Raw genomic sequence first — 23,858 nt, forward strand, 5'->3', positions numbered from 1 at the left:
CGCACACAAGTGTGTATAAATATGTATTTAACTAGAAATTATTAGTTGAAAGTGAGAGAACTAACGTTAAAATATGTAAATATATAGATTTTACCGCCAATATGGTATTTTTGCCATGCATTTCTATTTTTCCTGTAACTTCTACACCTGGATAATGTGTAAAATCAGATTATTATTGACGTGTGGTTCACTTTAAGGACGATTCGTCACTCATTCACTCATAAGCATGCAGGTCTTGACATCAGTGTATCAAGAACTCACTTTGACTCAAAGATAAGAAGAAAAAGAAAACGTTCTGAGTCTCAGTCCGTCTCCTCGTGTCAGTCCCCGTTGTTCGTGTCTCTGTTTTGTCGTCAGCGCTCAGAAATGTCAAGATTCAAGATTCAGGATGTTTATTGTCAAATGTTCGGAAAGAAAAGAAAACAAGGAGGCTTTCTCTCTAACTTTGGATTTAATGAAAAAAAAAAATCTAAGCCAATCAACTCTGGAGAGCAGCCGGAGGCATCTGTTTCTCATTGAAGGCTCATAAACAGATGGAGAGATGGGTAGATGGATAGATAGATAGATGGATAGATAGATAGATGGATAGATAGATGGATGGATAGATGGATAGATAGAAAGATAGATAGACAGATAGATAGGTAGATGGATGGATGGATGGATAGATTGATAGATGGATAGATGGATAGATGGATGGATGGATGGATGGATGGAGAGATGGATGGATAGATGGATGGATGGATGGATGGATAGATGGATAGGTGGATAGATGGATGGATGGATGGATAGATATAGATGGATAGACGGATAGACAGATGGACTGATGGATAGATGGACGGATGGATGAATGGATAGATGGATAGATGGATAGATGGATGGATGGATGGAAAGATGGATGGATAGATGGATGGATGGATGGAAAGATGGATGGATAGATGGATGGATAGATGGATAGGTGGATAGATGGATGGATGGATGGATGGATGGATAGATGGATAGGTGGATAGATGGATGGATGGATGGATGGATGGATAGAAGGATGGATGATTAGACGGATAGACAGATAGATGGATGGATAGATGGATGGATAGATGGATATACGGATAGATGAATGGATGGATAGATAGACAGATGGATAGATAGATAGATGGATAGATAGACAGATGGATAGATAGATAGATGGATAGATAGACAGATGGATAGATGGATAGACGGATAGATAGATAGATGGATGGATAGATAGACAGACGGATAGACAGATAGATGGATGGATAGATGGATGGATAGATGGATGGATAGATGGATGGATAGATGGATATACGGATAGATGAATAGATGGATAGATGGATGGATAGATTGATGGATTGATGGATAGATGGGTAGATGGATAGATGGATAGATGGATGGATAGATAGATAACTTTATTTATCCCCGAGGGGAAATGAGGTCATCGTAGCAGCGGTTCAATACAATCAGAAATACAAAATATAAACTACAATAAGAGTACCGCAGATTTAAACACTATATTATATATTAAATATTAAATAAGCAGATATTTCCTTCATGCAAAATCTGAGAAACACACTGTTGTTCCTTCTGTAACATAAATGTATTTCACACTACTGTTTTTGTAAAATACCACACAAGTGTTATTAAGGAGAAATGATACGTGTTATACAGGCTGTGTGATACGTTAACACTGACGTGAGTATCAATATTTGAGAAGTCCCAGTCCTGCTATGACCGTGTGTCAAAGGGAAAATACTGTCATTTATATTTAATGTGATATTAATGTATATTTATTATGTTACTTTGTCCCAAACAGATGGACGAGAGGCAGCGCTTCTACCGCAAAGTGAGTCCCTTTCCTTTACTGTCGCGTCTCTTTCATCGCCCTCTTCTCTCTGTTATCATCTTTACCTTTTTATGAATCGACGACTACTAAAGAGGGTGAGGGGGAGAAGTTCAGCATCCGTGAGGAACTCGGAGTAGAGCCGCTGCTCCTTTGTGTTGAAAGGAGCCAGTTGAGGTGGTTCAGGATCATCTGGTAAGGATGAACCCTGGGCGCCTCCCTAGGGAGGTGTTCCAGGCACGTCCAGCTGGGAGGAGGCCTCGGGGAAGACCCAGGACCAGGTGGAGAGATTAGATCTCCACACTGGCCTGGGAACGCCTCAGGATCCCCCAGTTAGAGCTGGTTAATGTGGCCCGGGAAAGGGAAGTTTGGGGTCCCCTGCTAAAGCTGCTGCCCCCACGACCCGACCCCGGATAAGAGGCTGAAGATGAGATGAGATGAGATGATGAACGACTAAAGAAGTCGTTCGCATGAATCTCCGTTCACGCTGGTAACAGCTGATCATTCACGGCCTGGAGTCTTCTCAGGGGTTCGCAGGGAGAACAAGAAATAAAATACAACCAACAGACGCGATGAGAATCCTCAGTATATAACTAGACGCCTGTGAATGTTCTCATGTGTCCAAGTCGTCGTTCTCCTCAAAGCAAATTCAGTCAAAAGCAACTGGACTTGGTTGTTTGTCCAGGAAGACGTTTCACCTCTCATCCAAGAGGCTTCATCAGTTCATGTACGCATCTGACCAGGACCAGGACCAGGACCAGGACCAGGACCAGGACCAGGCTGGGACTGGACCAGGACCAGGACCAGGCTGGGACTGGACCAGGACCAGGACCAGGACAAGGCTGGGACTGGACCAGGACCAGACTGGGACACAGCTCACCTCAGCCTTGTGAAAGGTTAAATACCTGGATCTCCACACCAGTTAGTTGGTCCAGTCCCAGCCTGGTCCTGGTCTTGGTCCTGGTCCAGTCCCAGCCTGGTCCTGGTCCTGGTCCAGTCCCAGCCTGGTCCTGGTCCTGGTCCTGGTCCAGTCCCAGCCTGGTCAGATGCGTACATGAACTGATGAAGCCTCTTGGATGAGAGGTGAGAGGTTTGAGGACATATAACTAGAAAAATTAACATATTTTGGTTTCATGGAAGTTGGCAAAGCGTTCATAATGATCTCAGGAGAAAAACTGGGTTTAGTTTCGGTGGCCTCGAAGTTATTCTCCATCCTAATCCATCTTTAAAATATCAAATTAGCTGTAATTATTTTCCTCGTGGATCTGCGAACAGCTTGATTTCATGTTAATTAAAATACACGTCTTTGCCGTCACGTTCTCATTGCAACACTACATTCAATACGTGAATGACTTTCAATCACTGCCCTCCACGAAACCTCATAATCTGATTGTTGTTGATTGATTTGATTGTTTTTATAAGAGACAGTACAGAGAGCTGACCGGAAATCAGCTGGAACAACAGTCTGGAACAGGGCAGACGTTTGCATTCGTGGTCGGTGCCTTAAACTAAAAAATAATAACATGCATGGAGACAAAGGAGGGTGGTCTGAGAGTTGGTTTTACTGTCACAAAGGAAGCTGCCAACCTTTGCCACTGACATTTCACGAGTGTTGGACACAGATTTTGGGTTTTGTTACGACACCTAAACTTTGATCCGCCCGCGCTCTTAATTTGAAATTTGTAAAACACAGTGAAGCTCTTCTGGTATTAATATTCCTGTCCGTCTCTGCCCCTTATTGTCTTCCAGGGTCTTTGGATTCGTAGCCAGGAAATCTCAGAGTGAGACTGAAAACATCTGCCACCTGTTCGCGGAACACGACCCCGAGCAGCCGGCGAGCGCCATCGTCAACTTTGTCTCCAAGGTCATGATCGGGTCACATAAGAAGTGAGGACGGGAAGAGGCGGAGGAGAGAGAACTGATCGACTTCCAACTTCAGCGTGGACCGAAAAAACAACAAAAAACATCAAACTGTTTCCTCCTAAGAGCCAAAAAACTATGACCCCGCACACTCCAGCGCCTGGTCCTGTCGCTCCATCCTGCGGAATAAACTGGTGTATTTCGTACTGACCGCGCCGCAGGATGCCGCGCCCAGAGGGAGCCGAGACTGCCGCGTATAAAGTACAACTCATCAGCGGGAGGCTGCAGCTACTTTAAGATGCATCCTTGGATTTTCTTCAAAATAAATTTCGTATAAAAAAGACACTTTTCCCAGAGGATCAGTAACAAACTCTCACTTTGTCTGCTCCGGGGTCCGTTTCACAAAGCAGGTTTAGTGCATACGACGTATAAAACAGCCACTTACGGTAATATTTACTTTACAATGTAACACATGCTCCAAATGAGGCGTCGTCATGAGATTGTGCCGATGTTTTAACTGTTTGAACAATGCTTTTATGTTTCATCTTAAGCTGCTGCCAAGTGCGCTTCTCCCCCGCGGGACTGCAGGCGCCCACTCAAGAAGCTCCCCCTGTGATATGACTGTGATTGCAACAGGACTACATTTAAACTTAGACATTGACCCGAAGAAGAAGAAGAAGAAGAATTCCTTTATTGGTCCCGCGAATGGGGAAATTCAATTTTCACTCTATTATTTTTTCATGTTACACACACACAGGCCCGAAATACACACACACATGCACAAACAGGACCTATATACATGCAACTAATGGAGAGATGTTAGAGCGAGGGGGCTGCCAGTGACCGGCGCCCCGAGCAGTTAGGGGTTCGGTGCCTTGCTCAACAGCACCTCAGCAGTGCCCAGGAGATGAACTGTCACCTCTCCAGCCACCAGTCCACGCTCCATTCATGGTCCACACAGGGACTCGAACCAGCGGGCCTCCGGTTCCCAGCCAAGTCACCTATGGACTAAGCTACTACCGCCCCACGAGCAGCAATGTTCTCCCACACCGTCTCCCTCTCTTTTGCCGCTGCAGCGGTGTTACACTTTAAACCTGCTCAAACTCTCCGAATGAGCGCATTAACATTTCCAATTCCAGTTGTAGCGTAGCCCTCCTCTTCCCCGTTGCCATGGTGACTCGTCGAATCAGGGCTCCATCGACGCTGTCTTTTTATACTTGCGGTGCACGCGCTTAACTCCAGGTCAAACTACTCTGAGTTGATCAAACGAACGCAAATCTGCTGTTCTGGACACGAAAACTCAGAGTTTCCAATTCCAGTGGTAGCGTAGCCCTCCTCTTCCCCGTTGCCACGGTGACTCGTCGAATCAGGGCTCCATCGATGCTGTCTTCTTATACTTGCGGTGCACGCGCTTAACTCCACGTCAAACTACTCCGAGTTGATCAAACTAACGCAAATCTGCTGTTCTGGGACCGAGAAAACTCAGAGTTTCCGATCTCAGAGTAGATCGACTCAGAGTTCAGGGTTCGACTCAGAGTTTGTTGAACCTGCTTCGTGTAACGGACCCCTGTACTTCTCACTAAACCTGCAGAATATCCCATATTCTGCACATAAACACGTGTTTTTTTTAGACAGGACTTTAATTCTGAAAGCTTTTCCCTTTGGTAAAAATGTGTAAATCAGGTTAAAACTCATTTTTACATATTAAACAAAACCAACTATACCGTCATTTGACAACGCCAGTGATGCGGTCGCCTTGTACTTAAGATGGATTTATCGTGTTTATAGTATTTATCCCTTTTTACAGATGTGTCAAAGTCTTTCTTTTTCCTAAATACACTTGTCATATATTTTTGTATATTAACGTACTGTACATTAGGACTTGAAGGCAGCGAACCTCAGAATTTATACAAGGATGTCGCATATTGTCGTAGTGTTTTATACTCCAGTGAGATGCTACATTAGCTGCCCATGTATACCTGTTTTATGACTAATATCAATATGTTCCTTTCACAGTAACTCCAATATACGTCTATGAAAACGTCACTTTGATTGTCTCTAATCAGAGCTCTAACACAGTCACTGGGACTAATGTTTTAGTCCACCACAGTATTTTCTCCGTTCACTGCTTCCTCTATTCATCGGCCATCTTGTTTCTTTCTGATTTGTAAATGAACAGTTACCGAGGCATCTTATTAAAGTGTTGGTGCACCAACGTCCCAAAAACAAACACTGATTTTCTTACTTACTTCCAGTGGAAATATAGCCACGCACCCACAATGCACAGGGGCGGATTCATGTGAGTGGGGCTCTTACTCAGCCTGCTTTACCAGGGTTATCTCATCTTCAACCACTTGTATCACGTTTGTATCACAAACCCGTACAGAGCAGGGAAAATATGTCATTCATGTAAGACGTGACAGTTGTTTTAGTGAGAATGTGCTCTATGAACGCTCTATGACTCAGCCGAGGTAGACGACCGTCCATCATTTTGCCCAAGAAAAGGGGGATGTGTGATTCTGCAAGCAGCGGACTGGCGTGAGTCTGGGTCCTTTGACCCTCTAGCGGAGGCAGCAACGAAATCTGAACACGTGGTCAGCTGGGACTGCATAATAGACAGGTGTGAACGGCGATGCGTCTAAGCTGAACTTAGTTTATGAGTACCATAGATCTTAAAACCAGGTGTAAACAGGTTCTCATCTCTCATCTTCAGCCTCTTATCCGGGGTCGGGTCGCGGGGGCAGAAGCTCTAGCAGGGGACCCCAAACTTCCCTTTCCCGGGGCCACATTAACCAGCTCTAACTGGTGGATCCTGAGGCGTTCCCAGGCCAGTGTGGAGATCTAATCTCTCCACCTGGTCCTGGGTCTTCCCCGAGGCCTCCTCCCAGCTGGACGTGCCTGGAACACCTCCCTAGGAAGGCGCCCAGGGTTCATCCTTACCAGATGATCCTGAACCACCTCAACTGGCTCCTTTCAACGCAAAGGAGCAGCGGCTCTACTCCGAGTTCCTCACGGATGCTGAACTTCTCCCCCTCTCTCTAAAGGAGACTCCAGCCCCCTCCTGAGGAAACACATTTCAGACGCTTGTACCCGCGACCTGGTTCTTTGGGTCCTGACCCAGCTTTCATGACCACAGGTGAGGGTAGGAACCAAGATTGACCAGTAGATCGAGAGCTTTGCCTTCCGGCTCAGCTCTCTTTTCATCACAACGGTGCCCAATCGGCAGCTTGGGGTTAATAAGGGTCGAGTTGTTTCCTTCTTTCTCTGAAGTAAATTTAAAGAATTAAAAATAGTCTGACCAGACCAGAAGTGTGTAAGGCTCAAGGCAAAACATACAAATATAATAATATATTAATATTCACTCATCGAAACACAACATATTCAAAGTGAGGGAGGTTCTTGAAGGTGTTGAGACATCGCTCTCTGTGGTGCAACAAAGGAGAACGCCACTTTGTGTCGTCACCACTTTGAAATCAGGCAACTGAGGCCTCTGTGTGTGCAAAACGACACATTGGTGGCTCATTTTTCTGTGTTTTTACTGTCAACAAATTTCCTGAAAAGAACAAAACCAACAATGGGTTTGTCCGTCTCTTGAAACCCCCTGTCACAGTGGCGCTCTGTGATAAATGCAGATGGTCCCGGTGGACAGGAGGAGTTCAGTGAGTTACAGACAAAATGACACATACAAAAGCTTACTGGCAGGTGAAGACACCTAAAAAAACAACCTTTACACAACCTGTAACCTTGAAAATAAGCAGAGTACGAGACCTTTAAAGTACAGGCTGCTGTTTGCTGGTTCAGGTAAAAATGGCTGGAAAGCTACGCAAGCCAACCTGCGAAATGCTCTGGGCGGGTAGATATTGCCAGGTGATAAGGGAAAGTGGAAGCAGGTGAGTGAGGAGAGTCGCGTCACTGGTTTTATTTGCATTTATTCTTTTAAAGGGGCGTTTTAACCTCCAAAAACAGCCGGTCGCTGTTGTTTTTCATCAAACAAACAGGAGGAAATAGTGTTTCTTTGGGGACTATTTTCAGCGGTGGACTAATCCACTTTTTGGTGATGTGGTGCGGAGTATTTGGGGCAGCAGGACGGCGTATGGGCAACGTATTTCCATCAAAGGGTTTGCATGATCTCATGAAATAGGACATTATTTTCAACGCTGTGGCTGCGACAAAAGTGAAGGTGGTCTTTGTTTAGACGCCAAAACGACTTGTGGCAGATAAGAGAAAAAGTTGTGGTTTCCCCTCGGGTGATGGTCCCGTGGTATGGGACCCATCCACCATCCACCCATCCACCATCCCAAACAAAATAAATCTTTAACAACTACTGTAAGTCCAAAACTACCTGCAGGTCTAATGAACTAGAGCTGAGAGACCCTCTCAAATCTAAAGTTGTAGTTTACGGTTTGCCCAAAAGATGGCACTGATCACCCACCAAATCCCACACGTCACAAACTGGATCCAAGCATGGACAAGTCGAGCTCTCAGCAGGACGCAGGGAACAACCAGAAAGTACCTGTGTATCAAAAATGTCCATTTTCAGCTTCTATAATTCTGTTCTAGTCTAAAAGCGCACTTGTTTTATTTCAATAAACAGCCGCAGATGGAGCCGAGCAGGTCCCCACATGCAGCCGGCCTCTGGGATAAACTTTGGCAACGTCCAAGTGAGTCAGGACAAGAGTGTGCACGTGACAGAAAGAGGTGGTTTCAATGCCTGATAGACCTCCAGGTGCCTCAGAAATCGGCTGATCTGTCTGTCGGTCTGTCCAGTTTTGAAGTACAAAGTGCATTTCCTGCAGAAAATACGTGGCGATGCTGAAGAGCTGACTTAAATGTATTAAAATAAGGTAACACTGAATAGTTGAATAAAGGCAGTAACTCAGACTTGGCTGGGAACCAGAGGGTCGCCAGTTCGAGTCCCTGTGTGGACCATGAATGGAGTGTGGACTGGTGGCTGGAGAGGTGCCAGTTCATCTCTTGGGTGCTGTTGAGCAAGGCACCGAACCCCCAATTGCTCAGGGCGCTGGTCACTGACAGCCCCCTCGCTCTAACATCTCTCCTTTAGTTGCATGTATATAGGTCCTGTGTTTGTGTGTGTGTGTGTGTAACCTGAATAACAATAACAGAGTGAAAAAATTGAATTTCCCTGTTGCGGGACTAATTAAGGAATAATTCCTCTAATGCCAAAAATGTAAGAATAAAAAAGAGTTACACTGAAATGCGGGTTTTTAAAAGTTGAATGCTTCAAATAATGTGTGAGGTAAAGTTAAATATTCCACGAGTTGTTGAAGAGGTGATGCACTGAACACTGAACTCCTGGCTTAAATGCATAAGTAGAAGGTGAAATAGTAGAAAAGCTGAATAACTCCAATGAATTTCAGGCTTTAATGTGGACCAAGAAGCAGTTGTATGAATGGGATTCGCGTAACGTCGTAGGAAACGTGAAACTTTTTAAGGTTTGAATGGAGGACGAATCAGTAAAACAGCAGCTGAAGCAGAATGACGAGTTGGAAGTGGGAAACAAATGAAGGATGCAAAATATAAAGTAAGCAATGACAGACAGACAGTACTGATGACAGACCGTCCGCATGAAGACAAATGCTTAAAAGCATCCCCACAATGAGGCTCTATTCAGGCTCCTGGTCTCTGTGGAGAGAGCCGAGGAACTGGAAGTGGGGCAGAGACGTGGGGGGACACGTCCCAGTCCTGCCTGGCCTGGAGAAAGAGGGACAGCATGACGGGTGGAGGGGAGGGGGGGTTGTAGAGATGGTGTGTGTCTGCTGTTGGGGGTGGGGGACATGGAGGTGGTGGATGACCTCACCATTACGGGAAACTTTCCCACAGCCTGCACACAAAGAAGGCCGTCACAAGGTAAAAAGGATGAGAAAGAATAGAAATTTAACACAGTGTGTAAAAAAAAAGGAGGAAAAGAGGCTCATTGGTGAGGGGGAGTCGTATTCCCTTTTCAGCGCTTCACAGTCTTTTCGGGGTTGATGAAGCTCAGAAAGGCCTGAGAGAGAGAGTCTGACGCAGGAGCAGCCTTCAGTTTGGCTCCTGTCCTCTCTCTGCTGAGTCACCTGCCGCCATTTTGTCCCCTAGCTGGAGCTCTGCCTGCACTTCCTGCCATACTTCCTGTCAGGCGGTACCAACAGCACCTGGTGGCCCGGCGGTTTTCACAGCCGCTGCTGCAGCCGCCGCCGCCGCCGCCGCCGCCGTTGCCGCTGCTGCTGCTGGACGACATCACATTCCTAACATTGCTCGCTCCGAATGCTGTTTGGAAATCCAAAGGCCGGCTTCCGTTCGGGAATGCCTCCCTCACAGAGTCCCTCTCAGCCTCTGATCCCCGGCCTCCTCTCACTTTATTTGAGTTAGCTATTTAAAGCCCATGCTAAGTGCTGCTGCTGCTGCTGCTCTGGCTGCACAGGGAAGCAAACACACACACACACACACACACACACACACACACACACACTCTATCTCACACACTAAAACCACACCGGCCCACAAATAATCCCTCTCCTATTTTTAATTTGGTGGGCTGAAGGGACACAGCCTGCAGGGCCTGTAGCCTGTGAGCAGCCTGACAAACTTTTGATTTTCTTTTATTACTGCAGCAAATATGGCGTGTATGTAATAAGCTTTAAGTGATATAATGATACACAGTGGTAGAAATTAGTGCTATCACTAATTATGTTGTTTATCTCAAGTGGAACACACATTTATTTATGTATTTAAGTACTGTGCTTTAGTAAAACGTTGAGGTAATTGAACTTTAATGGAATATTTCCCTTTTATTCAGCTCTGTACTTCTGTCTGCACTTCATTTCAGTTGTATGATATATTAGGTCTCTGCTGATGGTGGTGGTGCCTGCTGCCGTGGTCCTGTGTGCAGGTCTCTGCTGATCGTGGTGGTGCCTGCTGCCGTGGTCCTGTGTGCAGGTCTCTGCTGATGGTGGTGGTGCCTGCTGCCGTGGTCCTGTGTGTAGGTCTCTGCTGATGGTGGTGGTGCCTGCTGCCGTGGTCCTGTGTGTAGGTCTCTGCTGATCGTGGTGGTGCCTGCTGCCGTGGTCCTGTGTGTAGGTCTCTGCTGATCGTGGTGGTGCCTGCTGCCGTGGTCCTGTGTGTATGTCTCTGCTGATGGTGGTGGTGCCTGCTGCCGTGGTCCTGTGTGCAGGTCTCTGCTGATCGTGGTGGTGCCTGCTGCCGTGGTCCTGTGTGCAGGTCTCTGCTGATGGTGGTGGTGCCTGCTGCCGTGGTCCTGTGTATAGGTCTCTGCTGATCGTGGTGGTGCCTTCTGTCGTGGTCCTGTGTGTGTGTTGGTCTCTGCTGATGGTGGTGGTGCCTGCTGCCGTGGTCCTGTGTGTAGGTCTCTGCTGATCGTGGTGGTGCCTGCTGTCGTGGTCCTGTGTGTGTGTAGGTCTCTGCTGATGGTGGTGGTGCCTGCTGCCGTGGTCCTGTGTGTAGGTCTCTGCTGATCGGGGTGGTGCCTGCTGCGGTGGTCCTGCGTTCAGGTCTCTGCTGATCGTGGTGGTGCCTGCTGCCATGGTCTTGTGTAGTAGAGTGCAGATCCTTGGTGCCAGGTGAGAGTCTCAGGTGTGAGCAGGAAATCAGTTTTATTCATCATCCCATTGAGAGTTTACTTTAGATTTATGCGTTTGACACTTTCAACAGCAGCCAAACATAAACGCACCGCGGGAATATGGTGCTAATGCACCGCGGCATGAGAAACGCCTTCTTTCTGAACTAAACACACACAAACACACACACTCGCACGCCAATCAAGATCCCTGGTCTACGTGCTCTTTCGCATGCACGCTGAGAAGCAGTGCCTTTATGGCTGGCCTCTTCGTTGCATTGTCTCCGGTATAACTGACTGAAACACACTGTTTCTCACACACACACACACACACACACACACTCACACTCACACACACACACAAAAGGCCTGGGTACTTGGGTATCAGCGTCAGTCTTAATGAACCTGTCTCCAGGGGGCGGGGCTGTGGTAATATCCCACACAAAGAGCTCCCGCTGGGCCATCGAGCCAACCAGAGGCCAACAGATTAACTTGCATTACATCAGCATCCCCACAATACACCTAATGAGTGAGGGAGGGATTATGTGTGTGCGTGTGTGTGTGTGTGTGTGTGTGTGTATGTGTGTGTTGGCCCTCATGCCATTGCATCATTAATTAAAGGGATGACTCACTTTTGCTGATTCAGAGTATGTTCAGCTGGGCAAGCGGACGTGTCTGGGGACAGACGCGTCTACACACACACACATGTAGGGATGTCACCGTAGGACATTTTGATATCAGTCAGATATCACAGTTTTGCGTTCTTCAGGATTATTAATCAGGGAATTTATATTATTGGACACTTTGGAAGGAAAAAAGACACAAAAGCATTCTTGTGTCCTGCACATAAACCTCTCTGCCTACTTCTTGGTTTGTTGATTAGTTCCCTGGTTTGCACGTTATCTTATGAAATGTTACGCGCAACAATCCGTATGATATCTTACCAAATACGACGACCTATTTAACGCTGTGAAACGGCAACAGGAAGTGGACCATAAGCCGATTAAGTTCAGGCAACACAATGATTCGTTAGTATTGGTTAGATTATAAAAAATGGTTCCACTTCGTACTTCCGGGACCTGATCCAGCGGGCGAAAGTCCTATGTTTTTGGACCCATCCACCAACCCGACCCCTCCTCCCTACAGAGTTTTTTTTGCTGCTACGTCACAGGATTTCCCTCTCTCAGACATTATTTCTACAATAATTAATAGGTGGAATACACACAAATTACAGTGCATTACTTTTCACAAGTATATGTACGAACAGTGAATGGCAACGACCTAAACTACTACATATCATTTCTGCGTTTGTCCAAGGTGACTTCCAATAAGTGCATTCAACAATTAGGGAACAAACCAGAAGAACAAGTCATTAAGTAAGTGCAGTAGCTTCAAATAAACCGACCTAAAGAGTGCTACATATAAGTGCTTGCGAGAAAAACGTCTCCTTTGCCAAGGTGCAGTTGAAACATATGGGTTTTTAGCCTGCGGCGGAAGATGTGTAGATTTTCTGCCCTCTGAATGTCGATGGGGAGCTCGTTCAACTATTTGGGTTGAGTTAAAGGTCGTGACTTTGGGCGCACTCACACTGTGCCTCCGTCCCGTGCCCCGTGCTTTAGGGTCCTTGTCCCCCCCTCCAGGCCCGTTTGTACTCACACTACCTGGGCCTCGGAGAATGCTTCTTGCTGCCTATACGTCATCACGCCGTAACACGTAACACGCATTGATGACGTCATGGCGATGCGTCGTTATGTTTCCAGATCTTTCCGTAGACCTCGGAGTTTTTGTGCGTCTTGTCGACTGTTTTTGAATCTTTTCATCGACCAAATCTGCAGTAAACACTCCACCTCCGCATCACACCAACGTGAACCTTTCACCAGCATTGATTTAAATGTCCGCGCATGGTCCCTCCTTCTTCTCTCTATGTCCCAACAGGCGCACAGGAAATGACCTCAGAACCGCTGTAGGCCTCGTGCTCGTACACGTGCAAACGTGCTTTACAAAAGCCCACCTCTCCCAAACGGACCATGAGTGGCAAGTGTGCCGCAGCTAGGCAAGCCAATTTTCCGATGCACAGCGGAGTGGACGGTTGGAGTGTACGGTTTACTCATGTTCTGGATGCAAGCTGGGCCTGAAGTGTCACACCCAGGTTCGTTGCAGTCTGTGTGGGGGCTACCACAGGGTGATAGTAAGGTTGGGTGGTAAGGTTGAGCCTGTTCCACCAAGAAAAAGCAACTCTGTCTTGTCTACGTTGAGTTTCAGGTTGTGTGCTGCCAAGATATCAAACATGCCCCCATGCTTTTACAGCTCTTCTTCCTCAAACGCCTCAGGTGAGAGGCACGACGACTCTCACACACACAACAACAAGCCGGCACACACACACACACACGTGTCGCAGGAATAATGCAGGAATCAGGACACCGTAGATATCGCAGCTTCGTCAGTTCTGAAACCGTAACATTGTGAAATGTGTCGCCTGTTGTGACCAACCCACAAGGAATTAATTATCTACAGAGGAGACAGTTTTAGCCTCTTTACGCTTAGTGTTTTTGATCGTAGGACGATCTTCAAACAGTTCTGATAAAGCCACCAAACATCAGACGGACACAGTCACAGACTCGCCGGTGAAGAGTGAACACAGACAAGAGGCCTAAAAGAGGTTCCATAGTATCGCTCCATGTCTGCTGGATGTGTAAATAAGCAACACATTCAACACATCAACTTCAATTTGGTGTTTTTAGCTTGCTGCTTTTAGCTTGATGCTGCAACCAAGTGGCCAAAATCAGTAATGCAGCTTTAACATAAGGAGTGTAGTTGTGCACAGCATTTCTTGGCTCATGCAGGGATTATTTCTAACATTTCAGGCCAATTCACTTTCAGTTCCACCTGTAGATCGAGGGGTTTGCGTGTGTCTATGAAAATAAGAGTAATTTTGCTGTGTGAGTTCTGTTGTGTGTGAGGGAAGTCAGTGGGACGGTGTCTTTGTGCGTCTCTTCGTGCTGTTTCCTGCCTCTCTCCGCGGTGTTTCATTAGACTCGACGTACCCCTGCTTCACGTCTCAACTATGCTTTTTTTCCATCTTCAGTTTCAGCCTCATTATTTCCCCTTTTCTCTTTTATTCCCTGTCTTTTATACGGATTCGTCCGTGCACTTAAAAACTTTACGGATTGTGGGAACAAAGCAGAGAGAGTCTACGTGTGTCTCCTGTGGAGACACATGCTGCCTGTGCTGTTGTCCTCTGTATCCAACTTTCTTTTCCTCCTTACTTCCTGTTTTTTTTGCCCCATCAGTATTCTCATTCAGCGTTTCGTACCTCATGAGGTTTCGGACACCGTGACCCAGATTTCTTTCTGTCTGCTGTCAAGAAAAGAAAGCAGGGCCTAAAAAAAGGGGGCCCGACCGGAGGGGGACTCAGAGTCAAACCCACAAATAAAATTAATTTACTGATTAATTGAATAATAAACTCTGGGTGGAGGGAAGGATGAAAACGAGAGGCGCAGACAGAAATAGAACAGGGTTGTGTGGGATGGCTGCACAATGGGCACCAGTATGAAGAGCCTCCAGTATCTGTGCTCGCTGTCCCACATCTCTCTTGTCACACCCCTCAGATTTGACCCGGGGAACAAAGGGACGAAAGAAATCTGTCTTTCCCCGTGACGCCTGCCCTGTCTGACCGGCTCCCCCTACAGTCGAGGAACATCATTATGTAAGGTGAAGAATCTCAGTCAGCTGAGCGGTCGCACACTGATGAGTCCAATCTTTTACTTTCTAGGTTTTCCGATATTTTCAGGGTTTTTCTTGTACCGGTTTGATGTCTACGGTTATGAACTCAATACACCGACCGCATGCTTCCTCTGATGGTGGCTGCCCTTCCCCTCGCCGTGTTACACAACGTACTCTCCTCAAAAGGTTTGGAGGATATCTTATGAAAAGTGCACAAGTTGTAAGATGATAACCCACCGAATATGACGATCTATTTTACGCTATGAAACAGGATCGGAAGTGGACGGTGCAACGGTTAAGTTTAGGCAACAAAAGGACTTTGACGAGATTGGAGAAAACGTCCGATGGTTCGACTCCGTACAGTATTTTGGGACCCATCCACCACCCCGACCAACTTACACTCACTCACTCAACTTTAACCGCTTATCCCTATCGGGGTCGTGGGGTGGCTGGAGCCGATCCCAGCTGACATCAGGCGTGAGGCGGGGTCCACCCTGGACAGGACGCCAGTCTATCACAGGACACATAGAGACGAACAGAGACAGACAACCATTCACACCTACGGGTGATTTAGAGTCATCAATGAACCCAACACCTGCACGTCTTTGGACTGTGGGAGGAAACCGGAGAACCCGGAGAAAACCCACGCAGACACGGGGACAACATGCAAACTCCACACAGAAGGGCCCCAGCCAGGATTCAAACCAGGAACCCTCTTGTTGTGATGCAACAGTGCTAACCACCGCTTCACCGTGCCGCCCCCCAACCAACTTCCTGCATGGATTTTCTTCTTTGCTCTGGACTTAACTTCTACAGTATTACTTGTACTTTTCATAGTTATATGTACGAACAGTGAATGATGACAGCCTGTGTTGTAGTAGAGATACTTTATTGGTAGCAGAGGCAGAGGATGCGTGTCCAGCTACAGTCTCAGCTGATGCTCATATTCATTAAGTTGCTGCTTATGTAACCATGAAAGAAAATCAAGAACAGCACAGTTAAGTGCAGCATGATGTGTAAATGTGTTTAGACTCCCCCCTAAAAGCCTTAGAGTCAGTGTTACAGGATGACAGGTCACCAAAACACCCCCCCGAAATAGTAAATTGATTGTCGGCCCACATGACTCGGGTTGTAAAGAGGCAGTGTAAACTGAGGCTTATATCACAAATATAGGATTACTAAATTTAGAATGAGTGGATTTAGTGTTACTGAATTATCAGGATCACTCACGCACCCTCTCAGACTCTAAATCAAGTCTTCTGAGGTAAAATTAGCTCCTCTGGGTTTCGCTCAGTGCATTTTTCCAGCTAACTTAATAATCCTGCCTTGTGAGACGTGCCGCCGGCGTGATTCAGATCAAAGAAAACAAACTGCAGGCGTGAGTGTGTTCTTATTCCGCTGTCAGCTGCTCTGGAGCGTTGAGCTTACTGAGGTTTACCATGATAATTACCAGATGTGTTCCTCAAATGGCTAATTTGTCTCGGAAAGTCTTTTACGAGGCTACTGGATTAAAGCTCATCTCTCTCTGACCTCGACTGAGACTCCACCTTGTAGTTTTTACCTGGAACCACTCACTGTGTCAGAGCGCTGAGGAAATCTTACTTTTCTAATTACTGAACAGAGGCGAGTATTCAGGCCCGGCCCTGTCAGTGTCAGCTATCAGCGGCTCTGCCTCCACACCGCCGGCCCGGCCCTCCTCCTCCTCCTCCTCCAGACTCCCTGGCTGTGTGTGCTATGATGTCATGCTGTAGCCGGGGGTGTGTTCGGGGGTGTGTTAGGGGTGTGTCTGGGGTGTTTGCGGTGGAAGGTGCGGGGGCAGGATAACAATGATGGCTGAACCCTTGACCTTCTGGTCGTGACCTTCTAGCACGGAGTCACCAGCCGGGTGAAACCTCTTCGCAGCAGCGGGGGCGTCACGTGGCGACTAGCCTGCAGTTAGCATTAGCATGGGTTAAAGACCCGGGGTCTCGAGCTCGAGTTCAGAGGGTCAGGGGAAGACCCTGAGGCCAACAACTCTTTTTATGCACACATACCTGCATACAAAGCCCAATCAACTGCATCTCTGCACACAAAAAACGGAAGAAAAGGACAGAAAAAACATGGGTAACCTGATGCACATTCACACACTTCAGCTCATACAGTCACTGAAACATAAATACAAGAATGCGTGCACGCATACACAATCCCATCCAGGTAGAGTTACCTCTAACATAAACATCTACACCCAAAGAAAGCAACACACCCTCTCGGGGACACATTCCTGTATCCTGAGCCCTGCCACAGATAAGTGTCTTATGTGACCGGGACACATGGGCCGAGTTTGGGCTAATTCAGCACCTGGGAACCCCTCCGCTCTCTTCCTCCACCCATGTCTAACTCCCTCTTTGGGAACAAACCCAGCCTTGTGCAACTCCCAACAATGTCAGTGACACTCTACACTGCCCCATTGCCACTAATTGTTAGCTCACAATGCTTCCTGGTATTGTGTTCAACAATGCCCACTCTGAATAGAGAGTCTAACCTACTTGTATTGTCGCTAATTGGTTTCTTGAGAGGAGTAGAAAATGGAGAGAGAAAGGGAGAGAGGAGATGTTGGTAATGGACTGCAGTTTCATTGGAGTCGCCAGTAAATAGAGTTCACAAAGGGCTTTGTGGGGTCGAGGGCCGAGGGTCGGAGGTGAAAAAGAAGAGGTGCACCTGCACTCTCCACAGGCTGACAATGAGCTTATTCAGCTGCTCTGCACAACCATGGAGGATGGAGGCAGTGGCTGTCCCACAGCCCCGGAGAGACGACCAGAGACACACACACACACACACACACACACACACACGCAAATAAAAGAGAGGCGGAGGGAGGCGGTCAGAGAGACTGTATCTTTACATCTTTAAGAGAAGTGACTATTAATGTATTGTTCTGTGCAATAAATGTTTTTACTGCTTTGTGAAACCGACAATCGCGTTAAACAAATGACAGGAGAAGAGAAGTGGAAGAAAGAGGGAACAGGAGTAAATGGAAAGATGGGAAGAAGACACAGGGAGGGAGACGGATACAAAGGATAAGAGAGGAAAAGCACAAGTGGAAGAAAAAAGGCAAGAAAGGGGAAGAGAGATTAGAGTGGGGGAGAGTAAATGAGGGGATGAATATCGGAAAAAGGGAAGATTTAAAAACAAACTGGGAAAGAAGAGTGTAAGGAAAATGGGACGTAGAGTAGAAGAGTTGCAAAGGAATGGAAATGGAGGACGTGGGAAAGTCAACAAAAAGTGTGAGAAAGAAAGAAAGAAAGAAAGAAAGAAAGAAGGAAAAGGTAGAAAAGATAGATGAAAATGGAAAAATGGGAAGCAGAGCTGAAGAAAAAAGGACAAAAGGGGAAGAAGAGTATTTCCTGTAAGTGAGAACTCAGGACCTGTTACTTCTGATATGAGGGACTTTAAGGGGCGCACTCCCACTGTCCATCCGTACCGTGCCCCGTGCTTTAGGGTCCTTGTCCCCCCCTCCCTCTCCCCCCGAGGCCCAGGCCCGTTTGTACTCACACTACCTGGGCCTCGGAGAATGCTTCTTGCTGCCTATACGTCATCACGCCACAACACGTAACACGTCACACGCATTTATTGAGGTCATCCCGATGTGTTGTGTTGTGGTTTTTCTGACCAAATCTGCAGTAAACACTCCACCTCCGCATCACACCAACGTGAACCTTTCGCCGCCATTGTTTGAAATGTCCGCGCATGGTCCCTCCTTCTTTTTTCTACGTCCCAACAGGCGCACAGGAAATGACCTCAGAAGCACTGTAGGCCTCGTGCTCGTACACGTGCGCACGCTCGTGCTTGTACATGTGCAAACGTGCTTTACAAAAGCCCACCTCTCCCAAACGGGCCGTGGCCAGCAAGCGAACCGTGCCTAGGCGTGATGCAGTTGCACTCACACTGGTCAAACCACTAGACTTTAGCCGTGGAAGGTGCTTGGGCACGGTACAGATGGACAGATTGGGGCGGCTACGGCCTCGGAGAAACATTCCAATAGGTTCTTGACGTTGTAGCCCAACTGTCTTCTATGGGAGAACAACTGTTTTTCCGTACCGTCTCCAACGGCAAACTGTCCTGGAACGCCGTGGCCATCCGTTCAACTGTTGCTGCTTAAAGTCCCAATTGTCTGGGGTTCATGTGTGAAAATGAGTACAGGAGAGAAGAAGGGGCTGAAGATGGTAGAGAATCTGATTTTTTAGTAGAACAAAGACAGAAAAAAGAGGGATAATATGAGTGCGGGGTGAATTGGAAGAAGAGTGGAAGATAAGAGGAAGAAAGGAAAAAATAGGAAGACATACACAACAACATATGCAACACACACACACACACTCCTGCCATAAAGTCCCAAGGCCGTGTTTTTGTTTCCGTTGTAAATGTAACAGGGTAACTGCAGCCGCTGCTGACAGAGGAGTCCCGTCGCTGCCGGAGACACTCCCAGAATGTAAAGCCTGCAGTATTGAATGGTTACACTCGCTGGTTGGAAAGGGTGTGTGTTACAATGTGTGACATATATCTATATATCTGTGCGTGCGTGTGTGTGTGTGCGCGTGTGTGCATGCATGTACATATGTGTGCTATGTGAATTGAAACACATTCACACGGGGGAGTAAGATGTCAGCATGATTTAGTTATGTGCATGAAAACAGATCTATATTTCTGGAGCAGGGCGCTGCAGAGGCTACAGGAGCCGACACGCACCTCCTCAAAACTCTAACTACTTGTCGGGGCAATGAAGGTTCGACGGAGCCAACAAAAACTTTTTAGACGTGAGCTGGGGCTTCTTGTTTTCTTCCACCTTTCCAGTGGAGGTAAACATGCATGTTGAGGTTCTCTTTGCTGCATATGTCGCTCTGCTGACCTTGTGCAGGACATGGACTGATAATGCGCGGCATGTTCATCTGGCGTTGCTACAGTTACGCTCCATATCAGCAAAACTGCAGCATCGGGTCAAGTGTTCAAAAGCTTAAAACGAACCGTGTTGACATTATTCCTGACAAGCACCGTCTTGCAGTCACGAGAATGATCGCTCTCGAAATGAAACAAGGGAGGAAATAATGTCATGTTGTTAGTCGGACCAAAAATAGCACCAAGGTTGTGCTGGCGAGGGCCTGTCGCTGCAAGTTTAGCTGAGGAGATTAGCGCAGATATGATTCAGGTCATGAGGAGGATTAAAGCTGAGTCTGAAGACATGTCAAACACCAGATCACTGCACAGAGGTTCATAACACTCTGGAAAGTTACCGTGATGTTAATTATTTTTATCCTGACTTGTGTGAATGCACGGCCGCAGTAGAAACACAGACATCATGCGACAGAGTATTCTACCAGGAATGTGCATTTTGCATGTCTAACGGTGCGTTTAATTACATTGTGGCAAAAGTTGAGGCAGCTTCAGCTTTTTTTCCACCCTGCGCAACCATGCATGCTGCGGTGGAGCCCTCTGCAGCCTCACTGAGATGAACGAAGAGGCTGTCAGTCTAAAAACGTCGCCTCGCGCTGCTGCAAAAATCATTTAGAGCGACGCACACCAGCAGCACACGATGTCAAAACAGCCACAGCCTTTATTTTCTGTAAAAGCACCGCACACCAGCTGATTGACAACGTATAAAGGAGGCACCACTGAACCTGTCCAAAGGCATCAACGTGTGTCAATTCTCCAAAAAAGAAGCAATTCTTATCACATGTGACTACCGAGCTGAGGCATCCTAGCTACAGCCAATCTCTCTAAACAGATATCTGCATTTGAATGCAACATCCGTAGGCAACAGGACAAGATGTGGGTCGTGGAAGCAGTCTGACTTCTGTTTGTAGTGTTTACAACCACATGTGAGCAGGCTTTGGTTGTATTGCATGAAGGTAAAAGGATCAGACATGCAACCACTGCAGCAGGTGGACAGGAATCTCCTAGTATTATTACTGTTCGTCATTACAGGTATCCATAATACCACTGCAAATGTTCACAAGCGTGTGTGTGTGCTTATGTGCCTGACTGTACTAATTTGTGTTTTTCAACTACATTTAATTTTCTTCTTGCAATAGTGTTTTGGAAAAAAAAATCCCTATAATACTATATTAACCACTCAGAATAAGATATAAAACCACTTGTCAATCATCTCTTTTTTCTGTGTTTTTGTGTATTCTTTCCCTAGTTCTGCATGAGATTCCACATTCCTCCATGCCTTTGTTGGCATCTCATGGAATAAAAAAAGTCTGCAATGGTACCAAGACTGCCTAAGTTCGGTGGACGCTCCTCAACTGGTGGCGCTAGCCCCTTGTCCAATGGTTCCACACTGCCAACCACCCCTACCCAGGATTGTAAGACCACTCCCCCAGGAAAACACCCCAAAATGGCCTAATACGTGCCTCTCCATTTTCCCTGAAATGGAAGAAAGATGAGGGGACGGCCCCCTTGAGCCCCACCAACCCCACAAGACCTGTGGATGGAGTTGAAGGAAAGACTCAGTGGCCAATGCAATCGTGGAACCCATCAGCTCTCATGCTGATTGAGTTTTTTTTCTGTTTTTTTTGTATCTGCATTCATATTTAAGATATCTGCTTAAAGAGACGTCATCTCCGTTCTCACATCTCAAGGTGCTAATCCGATCAGAGGACGTCTTGGCTTGAATTTCCATTATCCAGATGTTTTCTGGCTGCACTGGAAGCCAAGAAATGGTCCCTCCTTCTAATTTCTATGTCTGAAGAGGCGCACATAAATGACGTCAGAACCGTCGTAGGCCTCGTGCTCATGCTCGTACATGTGCGCGCGCTTGTGCTCGTACATGTGCAAACGCGCTCTACAAAAGCCCACCTCTCTCAGACGGGCCGTGGACGGCAGTTATGCGCGGAGCGGTTGCACTCACACTGGTCAAACGCACTAGGCTTTACCTGAAAAAAACGGTTTTGGCCCGGTGCGGAAGGACAGTGTGAGTGCGCCCTTAAATTCACAACGTTAACCACATGGAGCGTCAGAAAGTGTCAGTATGCGACGAGCAGGGAACGAGAACGGGTTGCAGCAGTTCAGAAACATGAGATTCAACTTATCTTTGGTTTACAGAAGCGTACGATGCCAACATTGCATTCTGGCGACTGAGATACAATTTATTTTAACCATGAATGCAATCTTCTCTTAACCAAGTTTTGTTTCTTAAATGCAACCAGACGCTAGCTTAGAGGCGGCCGATCAGGTAATAGTCACACAAATAGCTTCAGAAGGTGCTGAGAGAATGACCTACATTGTCCTACATTGACTGGGTAAAATCCTAGACTGAACACAACCCAGTTCCTATTCCTCCACAAGACGGAGAAGCGTAAATCAGGCTTTCAAACTGGCTCTTCAAATTGTCCACAACCCCCCTACCAGAAGATGTTGTGGAGCAGAACTACTGGTCCAACAGAGAGATACAGTAGAGGGAGTAAAAGCAGCGAGAGTCATCAGGGCAGGAGGGACCAGAAAAAAAAGACAGATTGAAAAGAAGGGGGATGGGGGAAGGGAGTGCGAGAGCAATACAGGGGAATGGGTGAGGGGTAATGTTAGGAGGTTGTGTGAGAGGCAGTGCACAAGATAGTGAAAAAGTGAGGGACTGGGAGAGAGAGAGAGAGAGAGAGAGAGAGAGAGAGAGAGAGAGAGAGAGAGAGGTGTTGGTGCTTTTTAAATAGCCTACGTGGAACACCAAATCCCCTCAGCAGCACAAATCAGCTGACTGACTGCCACTTGCCAAGGAGTAGGTGGGGGTGGTGGGGGAGAGCAGGGCTTATATCTCTCTCCGCTGACACATTCACCGCGCAGAGACGAGACAGAGCTTTACCCGTGCCGGCCCTGGAGAACTCTATCCTGTCTAAACATAGGCCTCCTGGTGCACTGGGGGGGAAGACGAGGGAGACCGGCAGGGAAAGGTAGAAAGAGAGCGGGAAAGGAAGAATAAGGAGATATCAGCTGATTGTTCATTTCACTGTGTTGCAAACTAAAAATCTGTGCGTCGTGGCTTGCTGTCGATATTTAGACCCAAACTGGCGACCACAATGTGTCTCTGGAACCTCTTTTCACACATGCACTGCAAACTTGAAATCGTGTAGACACTATGTGAGAACACTAATGTCTGAATCGATACCCTGCCAGCTTCCTATCGTATGATTGAGCCCATGTGTGAAAAGTGCGGGTCACTGTCCAAAGAATTCACAGCACAAGTGAGAAGGCGTGTTGATGATGTTTCTATCATGCAGCTGACACGACACTGGAAGGAAACAAACATCCCAAGGTAAAGAAGTGATTTACACAAAGGGTACGGCCACACCATAAAAAACTACCTTTTTCTTCTCTGACGTTCTTAAAAAGTTTGGCGTCCACACGGCCTCGACTCTGCGTCCACAGGAAACCAGTGAAACCGACTCCAAACGCTGTGGTACACATGCCAGGCCTGGATGTGGCGCTGTAACTGCCACAGAAATACACCAACAACAGAGAAGAAGAGACGGGGAGACGCTGTGGAGAATCCAAACACCGGAGAGTTTCTCTCCAAATCCTCCTCCATCCTAGAGACAAACGTGTCCCTGGTTCTGGTCTTAGTGGAGACTTTGGTGCTGTTCTGGATTCTGATGCACCCATCACTCTGCAGTTAGTGTCCTCACTGAGCAGAGGGTGCTGCTGGGAGCCCCTTCACTCTGCAGTTAGTGTCCTCACTGAGCAGAGGGTGCTGCTGGGAGCCCCTCCCCGTCCTCACAAGCGGGCACTTTCTCGGTAGATTTGCGACTTTTCAGCCCTTCTTAGCAACTTTATTCATAAAAAACTACTAGCGACCAATTTAGCGGCTCCTTCAGAGCATCAGGGAAA

The 23,858-nt window shown here is 47.1% G+C and overlaps 1 protein-coding gene across 1 annotated transcript in view; it reads left to right on the top strand.

Annotated features, from left to right (window-relative positions):
* Window positions 1-5,895, top strand: part of LOC310966580 (tensin-3-like) — a gene marked incomplete at its 5' end in the record, with an annotated part of 57,568 nt that extends 51,673 nt beyond the window's left edge. Inside the window, 2 exons of the mRNA XM_083940345.1 lie at window positions 1,826-1,855; window positions 3,602-5,895. Of these exons, the coding sequence (XP_083796471.1) occupies window positions 1,826-1,855; window positions 3,602-3,743 (172 nt within the window). The 3' untranslated portion in view covers window positions 3,744-5,895. The remainder of the gene's footprint in view (window positions 1-1,825; window positions 1,856-3,601) is intronic.
* Between the last annotated feature and the right edge of the window lie 17,963 nt (window positions 5,896-23,858).

This window comes from Echiichthys vipera (genome assembly GCF_963691815.1).
Source record: "Echiichthys vipera genome assembly, chromosome: 3".
In the NCBI taxonomy this organism is placed as follows: Eukaryota; Metazoa; Chordata; class Actinopteri; order Perciformes; family Trachinidae; genus Echiichthys; species Echiichthys vipera.